Raw genomic sequence first — 9,855 nt, 5'->3', positions numbered from 1 at the left:
ATCGACCTGATTTCCGTCGGCCTCCCCACCTCGTTTAGTGCCTCCTCCAGCTTTTCTCTGAACTTGCCCCAATCTGCCGCTCGGAAATTCTTTCGATTCCTTAGTTCGCGCTTCTCCAGTTCGACATCCAACTCGGTTACGATTGGGAGGTGATCGGTCTTCGCTGGTCTCCGACGTGGTTCAACATCGCACTTAACCACCGCCCCCTGTAGTTCTTCTGAGCACCATACGTTATCGACTCGCGTGTAGTTCCTGGTTCGCGTTGCCTGCAGAGTCGGGGTCCCCTTCGCCAGCTTCATTACCATCCCATACCTGTCGGTCATCTCAATGAGCCGTTCTGCTGCTTCGATGTTCTGTCTGGTAAAGAGGTGTAGGTTCCTCTCTTCGTCCCATGTCCAGTGGTGTCGATTGAAGTCACCCGCCCATATCATTCGCGCCTGTATACCAGCCCTCCCCCTCTGTCTCTCGCTCGTTAAGAACTCGTCAATGGCCCGCATGCTATCATCATGAGTACAGTCGTTGTAGATATTGATGATCCGAATCCAGGTCTCTGGGCTGCATTTGATGTCAATACCAACCACATCTGGTGAGTTGATGGGTAGCTGTACATAGTGATCAGAAGCTATCTGCGTGGAAAGAAAGGTTACCGCTCGGGTTCTGTCTTTCTGAGTATCGCGCGTGATGGGGTAGATTGTATTGAACCGCCGGATCGCCCTCGACCAGCCCTCGCGGTCTATCCATGGTTCCTGTAGTAAAATGATATTGTAGTTAGCGATAGAATTGATGATGAGGTTTTGTCCCGTTTGAGACTTGTTCATATTGAGCTGAAAAATCCGGGGCGTGAACTTCGTCAATTCGTCCTCAGGCATCCGCGGAGTGGTCAGCCCTGGGTGCATCTGTTTCTCCTTCGTTCGCCGTGCTTGTGCCGCTGCTTGCGCCCTCTTGGGAGGGCTGCCCCGCCTGTGCTGTGTGAGATGCCCGGCTCCTCGACCTCGGCGCTGTTGGGATCCCGGTCATGTCGAATCGTAAAGTGCCTCGGTGGTCCCGGTATGTCCGCCTTACCCCTGGCACGAAGCCTCTCTGCCCAGCCATTGGCCGTTCGCCCTCATTTGCGTCCTTCAGCAGCCTTCGTCCGGTCGGGCCCCAGGCTTCTTCAATGAACTCCAGTTCCTCCCATGTCCTGGGGTCCTCATTGTCCAGGAAAAACCTGTACCCTGCCTCCGGGTTCGCCTTTCGCCATGCCTCCAGGCGCTGTTGTCGCGTTTCGCAGCTCCGATCGCCTGCCCCGTGTCCTGGCTGTCTGCAGTTCGCACACCATTTTTGGTGCGGGTGTGGGCACTGCGCCGCCCTGTGCTCCTGTCCGCAATGCCCGCACACGTCTTTCTGTACGACTGTGCAGTTATTAGCGTAGTGGCCGTCCCCGATGGAATGGCACCTGTAACAGATCGGCGGTTCTTGCACGTCCTTTCGTACTGTAATAACCTTGCCGCCAATGAATAAACCATCCCGTATTGCCTTATTGGCCTGGTCGCGGTCCTCGAACTTGATCTTCATATGTGCGTATTGCTGTGTTGGCGAACGGCGCTCGACAGGTCGGATCCACGCTGCAGACTTGATACTCCCCCTCTCCAGGCCGCCCTCTTGCTCGACGCTAAGGATGGCACCCTTCTCTGTTGGATTAAATGACACCGGAACGTACTCCGCCACAACTGTTAGCATAGGTGTCCGCATCTTTGACGTACCATTAAATCCTGCCAGGAATGCTTTCGCGATGTCCGACTTGCTGAACCAATTCCGAGCCTCTGCTGAGTTGAGTATCAGCAGCACGTCGCCGCCTTTCAACTTCCTCGCCCCCAGGAACCTCATCCCCTCTGGGTACCCGTCGATCAGCTGAATGCCTTCCAGCGCGATATTGGCTTTCTCTACCAGCTCCTTCTCGTTTAGTGTTGTGAGGTTGTAGTCCTTGAGTTCAATGCCGTCTGCCTTCTGTATGATGACCTGCCGCGATCGGGTCTCCTGCCTATCCGCTACTGCTGCCACCTTGGCTGGTATTGAGTCCCTCTTGGCGGCGTCTGCGTACGACTTCGGTGGCATGTTGGTGATGGTCGATATGTCCCGTTTGGCGGCCTTGACCGTCTCTGCAACGTCTTGCACCTCCGCCAGTGTTTCCGTTGTTCGCTGTTCCATGTCGGCCGCGCGTCGAACCAGTGTCCGCATCTCCCCTACTATCTCCCTTATATCCTTCGTCACGATCTCTGTGATATCGTCGACCATTCGCTGCTTCGCCATTGCCTCCACCACGTCCGCCAGCGCCTTCAATCCCTCGCTCGCAGCTTTTGGTGTCTTCACATGTGCTGCGATCGTCCTGATTGTCCTGATCACCCATTTTTCGTCGATGGGGTCGCCCTCGGAGCTGTATCCATTCTTAACTAGCAATTCCCTTCCATTCTTTATCGCCTTTCCTATTGCGTTATTCATCAGAACGTTCACCGTCTGCCTCCCTCCCTCTTCTGTGCTTCCTCCCGCTCCTTCAGGCATTCCGCCGTCCCGGTTGCTACGTAGTGTTGCGTCGCTCGTTGATTCCGTTTCGGTGTTGTCGTTGCGTATAATACTCTTCTAATTCTAACTTGTCCAGCGTGCCACCCCCCACCGAACCGTGGGAAAGTTGCTCGTGTTGGTGGTGTGAAAAGAAGAAGAGTCCTCTCCCAATTCTTATTATCGGCTCGGTTCGCTGAAAAGCTCAGAAAAGCCAACCGTGCGACTCGCCACGGGATGAGGCGTATGCGACGCGACTAGGTCTCACCACCTCCTCCACCACCACATCACCACCACCACCACCACCACCACCTCCCTCCTGCTCCTCCTCCTGCTCTTACTCCTGCTCCTCCTCCTACTCCAGCCCCGTCGCGCATGGTGCGTTGGCATGCACGGACACCCCAAATTAAACCATCGATTTCGCGGCAAACTTGCCGATAGCAGCGCATCGCTAGCACTACACTACTCTTCACTTCACACTCCACTTCACGCGCACGCACTACACCCGACGCACTACGAAACGGATACAGATACAGATACAGAGTCTGTCGTACTGCCACATATCGCACATTACACATCCACGAACTCCGCCCCTCCACGCCTTCGTGCATGCGGCTTGCGACTCTGCTCCTTTGGTAAGCAGACGGCGAATACACGGGTACACGAATGGACGAATGGACGAGGTGCTCGGATGCACGAATACTGGGATGCTCGGGGAGAAAATGAGAATACGAGGACGAGAAAATGAGAATGAGAATGAGAATGATAATACGAGCACGAGCACGACAAGCGGTCTACGTGCTCTCACTGCCCATTCGCGCGGGCACTGCAAACTGCGAACTGCAAACTGCAAACGGCGAACTACGAACTGAGAACTGCGAACGGCGACCTGCGAGCGGCCGGTAAGTCTTCCGAGAGTGCGGTGCGTCCCCTCTATTCTGCGCCTACGTCTACGTTTACGTTTACGTTTACGCGCGCCTCTAAATCGTCGACCGCTAAACATCAAATTACAAATTCGGCGGGACATGACCTTCATGGCCTTCATGACCTTAGGTGAGTGAGTGATTGGGTGAGTGAGTGGGTGAGTGAGTGAGTGAGTGAGTGGGTGAGTGGGCGGGGCGATTCGGGGATTCTACCCGGATTCCGGTGCAGATGACGGGCCTGTACACCTACCTATTACAGTACAGTACAGCGTTCCCCGGGGTTACGAATACACGCCTAGATTTCGTGGCAGAAAAATACAAAAGTACGCCCAACATCGACACCGGGGTTGTGAACACAAACGCGGCAAGTCCACGCGCAGGCTTTACACTAGAACGAGAGAAGAAGGAATTACACGAGAGAAGAAGGAATCACACGAGAGAAGAATGGGTGGAATTACACGAGAGAAGAAGTGGTGCAATTACACGAGAGACGACTCTGCCCAGACCACTTCTACGGAAACGACCTTCTCCTTCTTCGCATACCCGGTGGCCACGAGCTCGCGGAGGTGCACGCCCATGAGCATTCTGAAGACCTCGACGTCGGACAGGCCGGGGGTTTTCTCCTGCGGGGGAGGTCAGCACGCTGCGCACACCGACAACACCGACAACATCGACAACACCGACAACACCGGAAAAGAGGGAAAGCGGGAAAGCGGGAAAGCGGGAAAGTGGGAAAGAGGGAAAGAGGGAAAGCGGGAAAGAGGGCGACGTACCCGGACGGCGGAGAACATGCTGACGGCGATGTGGCGCAGGAGGTCGGCCACCGACATCGGTTTCCCGTGGCACTTGAGCGCCACGGCCGCGCAGACGTGGTCGCGGATAAACGGGTTCAGCTGTCGTCGTCGCGCGCGGTCGAGCCAGAACGGTGGTATAAACGGTGGTATAAACGGTTATGGTTAGCTACACAGCAAAACAAAAGGAGAGGGGAGGGAGGGGGAGGGGGGAGGGGGAGGGGGGCGCACCATGAACGTGTAGACACAGGCGTCAAACTCGGTGCTGTACGGCTCGCTGTGGAACTTCGGGGGGAGGACGTCCGGCCAGCGCGCGACGAGCTCGGCGATGGAGACGCCCCAGCTGCGCGGATCGCGCACGAGCTTGACCGCTTTGTGGTGGGCGGGGGCGGGGGCGGGGCGTCTCCGTGGGGATACGGATACGGGCGACTGGGGGGACGGATGTCGCGGAAGGCCTGTGGGAGTGGAAATGGAAATGGAAATGGGCGGTTAGGACTAGGACGTCGGGGAGAGAGACTTGAGGGCACGCAGGGCGCGGGTACTCACCGGCTGACCCCACGCGCGGACGTGCGCGAAGCTGCAGGAGTCGACGAAGAAGACGCATTTCTGGCGGAGGACGTCAATAGGGTTTCTTTCAGTAAGTAAGTAAGTACTAAGCACAGGATGCGCGCGAGCCGCGGTATACGCACATCGCCTACGTGTCCGTTGGACGAGCACCCAGACTCCGCGCGCAGCCTCATCAGCTTGTCGTAGGCCTCCCGACTCATGAACTAGGGATGAGCTCATTAATCATTAGCGGGCGCCCGTGGGGTAGGCGACAAGGACATGGACATACCGCCATCTGCTTTTCGGCCAACGCGGGGTCTCGGCAGACAAGCGCCATAGTGTACATGCTAGTGCTAGTGCTAGTTGTAGTGGGTTCGAAATTTAGAGTTGCTGATTTGGGGGTTGGTTGAGGATGTGGATGTGGATGGATAGCGGGTTTGCGCTGCCTTTATGTGTACGCCTCGCCGTGGCCTGTGGCCTGTGGCAAACGACAAAATGTGGCGACGACAAAAGAAAATGTGGCCTGTGGGTCAAGTGGGCATGCCACGCCAAAACAAGGGATTTGGTGGCCATGTCAGTTGGGAGACGGGCGGACAATGGGATGTCGATGAACCGACTGCTCACAACGGCACGGGCGAGGCTTACATGCACACTGCATACAGAGGCCCCTTCTTGCTTCTTGGCCGGGGAAAAGGGACGTGGAAAAACGTTCACCTGATTTCTGGTGTTCCCCTTCGCTATGAATGAGAGAATGTGAGAAACAACGCATTAACCAGTATATTCTGGATGCTGGAGAACGAAAATCCGCTGACCGTATTTCGTCGGGTGCCAAACTCGGAGAAAAGGTGTCACCGCATCAGCCTCATCAGCCTGCAGTAACTAACAACCTTTACATAATTTTTCTCTGACTTTGGTGTCCGGGAAATGTTGGCCAGAACAGTCATCCTTCATGCATCCTTCATGCCCCTCTGCGCAGATTTCCACCGCCGCACTCCTTGCGCTGCCCAATCCCTCCGAAGCTACGCCATTCCGATATTCGATATTCCGAGCGTGCGCAACGCACAGCCGGACGAGCACAGTACTTCCTACGTTATACGCACGCCTTGAGACTGAATTACGACGCAAGAAGGGTCGGCTGCGGCGCCGCGGCTGCAGAGTTTCGTGACACGAGAGATCTGGAGTGCGAGAAGTACTTTGGTACTTTGGGACTTTGGGAAGAATTCTAGGACCTCGCGACAAGAACACAAGGCGGGAACTGCAACTCTGAGGCCAAGAGCCCGGGGGGCCAGGGGGGGGGCCGGCCGGGGGGGGGCCGGGAGGGGGGCTGAGAACACGACGCCCACAAGGCTCCGTATTTCGTATTTCGTATTTCGTATTTCGTACTTCGATGTGGCCGAGACAGCTGGCGGACATCTCAGACGGGGGGTATTCATGCAGCTATTTTCTCCCGTGCTGGGGTTCGGTCTTTCGGTCTTCTGGTTGGAAGTTCTTAGTTAGGGAGCGCTTCTTCACGATGGGTGCAGGGGATGTGGAGCCGTCGCGAGCAGCGGGGATGGCGCGCGAGGAGGATCGAAGCCCCGAAGCCCCGTGGAATCAGTTGCCACCGAGCGACGACGCGGGGAGCCCGTTCGCAGGGAGGACGATGCGGGGCCAACCTGGCCTCTCACACCACCAGCCCCTTGTGAGCTCCGTATTTCGAGGATTTCGGTGAGCGTCGGTGCCTGGACGGGTAAATGGTCAGATCCCAGGCCGTGGGGGCTTTGTGTCCTTCCCGAGGATGATCACTGATTAATGATCATTCATTAATGGGCCGTTCATCAGACGAGTACTTTCGAGTCGCCCAGGTCCATTGTGGGGACTTCGAGTCCTAAGGCTATCCTAGTATGCGGCCGGCCCAAGTGGGCTGAATCCTGTCTCCATGCTGGTCAACGGTTGACGAAGATCAACAACAGCACGACGTACAGCATTCTCTATGTGTCATATCAGAAAGCAGCAGAATCAGAATCGCGCGGATACGTCGATGGTGTCGCGTACTGGGCACGTCGGGCGCACACGCCAGCTTGGCTAGGACATCCACTCACCGGAGTGCTATTTCTGCGCTGACGACTGAGTACTGGACTCTGAAGGGCCGCCAAATCCGTCCTTTCCCTTGTGCATGCGGTCGCACGAAGTGCCAGGCTGATCGGGGACTCGACAAAACAGAAGGTGAGCGCACGCACACGAGAGCAGAAATAGCATAAGGTGCATCCCATCAAACACTATCAGCTATCAGCTATCAGTTTTGGTGCGAGATTAACCTAGAAGAACGCCCAGTCGCGTTCGGGCTAACCTCCGGGCCACGGTCAGTCATACCTGAATTGCGACTGCTGGCGACGCGGGATACATACTTGTCGCGCGATACAGATGACCCATATTGAGAGAACCAACGAAGATGCTATTCTCGTGGATGAGGACTGTACGTAGTACCTATCAGCGAGCTGACAGCGGTACGCCGGGATAAATCTCCCATCCAGAAGAGGGCGTGGATGAAAGGGCCCACTCACCATAGCTAGTGAAAGCGCCATTTTTCCGGCTTAAAATAGCGCCTAACTGAGCCAGAAGCCGAAGCCACAATCCATGTTTAACTGCGCCGTGATTTGAGAAGTGAGAAGTAAGAGGAATCAGAAACAGGCTGACATCCGTGACTGTGGGAATCTTTGATCAGAGTACTTACTAGTGCTCTCAACCTGCACCGTCTGGTTTCTAGCGGCACTATTCGTTGTGGCGCATAACTGATCGATAGCGAATGGAACGACGTTCTTGCTCGTCCGCGTCATTAAGCGCCCGGCATCTCTCTGTTGCATTGGGATCATCACGCATCACGGTTCAATATTCAATCATGATGGACTCGAAGAAGATCGACTCGGATGCACCCAATTTCGGCTCTGCACCTACTCACGCGCACGGACGGCCAACTCGAGAATAGCAGCTGTAGAATGATCGGACCTCCCCGCGACAGCAGAAGGGCCCCAAATCTTCGACTTCGACTTTGGCCATACATAGATATATCCCGGGCTGGCGTAGGGGTATAAGAAGACGGGTCTGCGGGCACTCTTTCTTCGGCGCTTCGTTCGTACGGAGAGCCATCGATATCACGAATCAAATCCCCAAAGAATGGCGCAGTTGCCTCTCGACAAGACGTTCTTGCTCGCCGCGTGGTTAGAGGTGCGTACAAAATACATCCGTCGCACTATCCAACCTAAGATTCTCTTAGTCTCTCGCCTACGGTCAGTTTCCCAGTTTCCCAGAACCTCTCTCATTGACACCTGCCGCCTGATCCTGACGCACCTACGCACTACCGCCAGGCTTCTTTCTGTGCCTATTCTGCGGCACCATGCTGTTCACCTTCGGCAGCGGCCACCGAAACGACATCCACAGCAGAGTACGCACCCCACATCGGCGATCCCGTGTCGAACTGAACTTCACTCGTTACAGGTCATGGTCGGCATATCCTGCGTGATGTTCTTCATCGCCACGTGGCACCTCGCCATGAATGGGTTCCGCCTCCTCCAGGGCTTCGCTGTGCACGTCGGAGATCCCGGCGGCGCGGTGGGGTACATCGGGAACCTGCGGCGGTGGGACCATGTCATGAAGGACACACTCTACGCGACACAGGAGATCTTGGGCAACGCCGCCGGGGTACGTGTCCGCGTTTTGGTCGCCCTTGTTTCCGCCCTGACACGGTCATCCTCAGATATACCGATGCTTCATACTATGGAACAGCGACTGGAGAATCATCGCGCTGCCGCTCTTCCTCCTTGTCGGAAGCCTCGGTACGTCACCACGCACGCGCGTGCTTCACTATCCCCATCCCGCCTCACGCTGACACCATCGTTATCTTCGGTCGCAAGTGTCCGGCTACACAGTCTGCGCGCTCTTCGTCCAAATCGACCCCACGCAGTCCGTCTTCACGAACAGACTCAACTCGTGGATCCAGGCCTTCTACGCGATCGCCGTCGTGCAAAACATCATCACCACCTCCCTCATGGCCTTCCGCATCTGGCGCACGTCCACGAAGTCGGCGCAGTACAAGACCGAGAACGCCCTGCTGCCCATAGCGCGCATACTGATCGAGTCCGCGGCGTTGCAGCTCGTCGTGGAGATCCTGCTGCTGGCGCTGTACTCGCGGACGGTGAACGCGCAGTACATCTTGCTGGAGCTGGTGACGCCTACGGTGGTAGGCCGTTGATGCTTGCTCGTTGGGCAGTTATAGTGCTAATGGATGCCCAGGGAATCACGTTCAACGCTATCACCATTCGTATCAAGCTGCGCGCCATGAGCAACAGCGCCAACTCCACCGTGTTCTCGCGGTCCGAGCCGGTGCAAACGATTGGGAGCATGCCCATGAAGCGCATCAAAGTCGATATCACAACCCAGATGGAGGACGATGCAGAGGCAAAGCGCAGCTTTCCGGGAGGCGCTGACCACACCCCATCGGATGCTTGATAACTGATCGCAGATGCATCGCGTCTCCGTTCACCGGCCGTATTCTCGGATATTCTCGGATATTCTTACTGTTCCCTGGACCTCGTTTCGCAGTAATTTTCATGTGTGGGCGTCCTGCCTTACTAGTTTCCGAGATCCAGCTTTGTTCTATACCACAATGTATACACGGTTACATGCCCCCTCGCCTCTCTGCATGTCAATAAATGGTCTCAGCACTGGGGTAGGACCCTGCTTCTGAAACAAAATCAAAATCGACATTAGCGCTGAGGTTGTCATTACATAGTCGATAATCCGCATACGTACATATTGAGATGCGCTCACCCAAGAAATACAAACATGAACCAAAATGATTTCCCGTGACTTCTTGACAACTTGCGCATGATATAACGACTTGCCCGACTGGCGATGGTACGAGCAGCGACGTCGGCGATTCCTAGTTCCTGTCGATCAAGTTGTACAGTCTGTCGAACTATACAGCAGGGCGTGTGAGCCAGAGGCCCATACGAGACACAGGACAGCAGATCGACCAGCTCACCGCGTGCAGTATGCCGAGGACCCATACCTTTCGTTGATCG

General features: G+C 55.8%; 3 protein-coding genes across 3 annotated transcripts; 1 reads left to right on the top strand and 2 right to left on the bottom strand.

The window, feature by feature from the left end:
- Positions 1–3,937: 3,937 nt before the first annotated feature.
- On the bottom strand, positions 3,938–4,288 carry PC9H_009232 (uncharacterized protein; the record flags this gene model as incomplete). The annotated part of the gene is made up of 2 exons (XM_036778739.1): positions 3,938–4,081; positions 4,232–4,288. 2 exons carry the CDS (start codon positions 4,286–4,288, stop codon positions 3,938–3,940), a joined length of 201 nt encoding a protein of 66 aa, XP_036628128.1.
- Positions 4,289–4,414: 126 nt separating this feature from the next.
- On the bottom strand, positions 4,415–5,141 carry PC9H_009231 (uncharacterized protein; the record flags this gene model as incomplete). Its single annotated transcript, XM_036778738.1, has 5 exons — positions 4,415–4,418; positions 4,481–4,704; positions 4,796–4,855; positions 4,939–5,019; positions 5,085–5,141. 5 exons carry the CDS (start codon positions 5,139–5,141, stop codon positions 4,415–4,417), a joined length of 426 nt encoding a protein of 141 aa, XP_036628127.1.
- A 2,807-nt stretch (positions 5,142–7,948) lies between these two features.
- On the top strand, positions 7,949–9,280 carry PC9H_009230 (uncharacterized protein; the record flags this gene model as incomplete). The annotated part of the gene is made up of 7 exons (XM_036778737.1): positions 7,949–7,999; positions 8,049–8,061; positions 8,140–8,216; positions 8,270–8,473; positions 8,529–8,607; positions 8,686–9,011; positions 9,065–9,280. The coding sequence occupies 7 exons, from the start codon at positions 7,949–7,951 to the stop codon at positions 9,278–9,280; spliced, it is 966 nt and encodes a 321-aa protein (XP_036628126.1).
- Positions 9,281–9,855: the final 575 nt, after the last annotated feature.

The sequence above is a fragment of the Pleurotus ostreatus genome (assembly GCF_014466165.1).
Source record: "Pleurotus ostreatus strain PC9 chromosome Unknown scaffold_7, whole genome shotgun sequence".
NCBI lineage: Eukaryota > Fungi > Basidiomycota > Agaricomycetes > Agaricales > Pleurotaceae > Pleurotus > Pleurotus ostreatus.
Note: the sequence above shows the minus strand (reverse complement) of the source record. Positions and strands in the feature narration are given on the sequence as shown.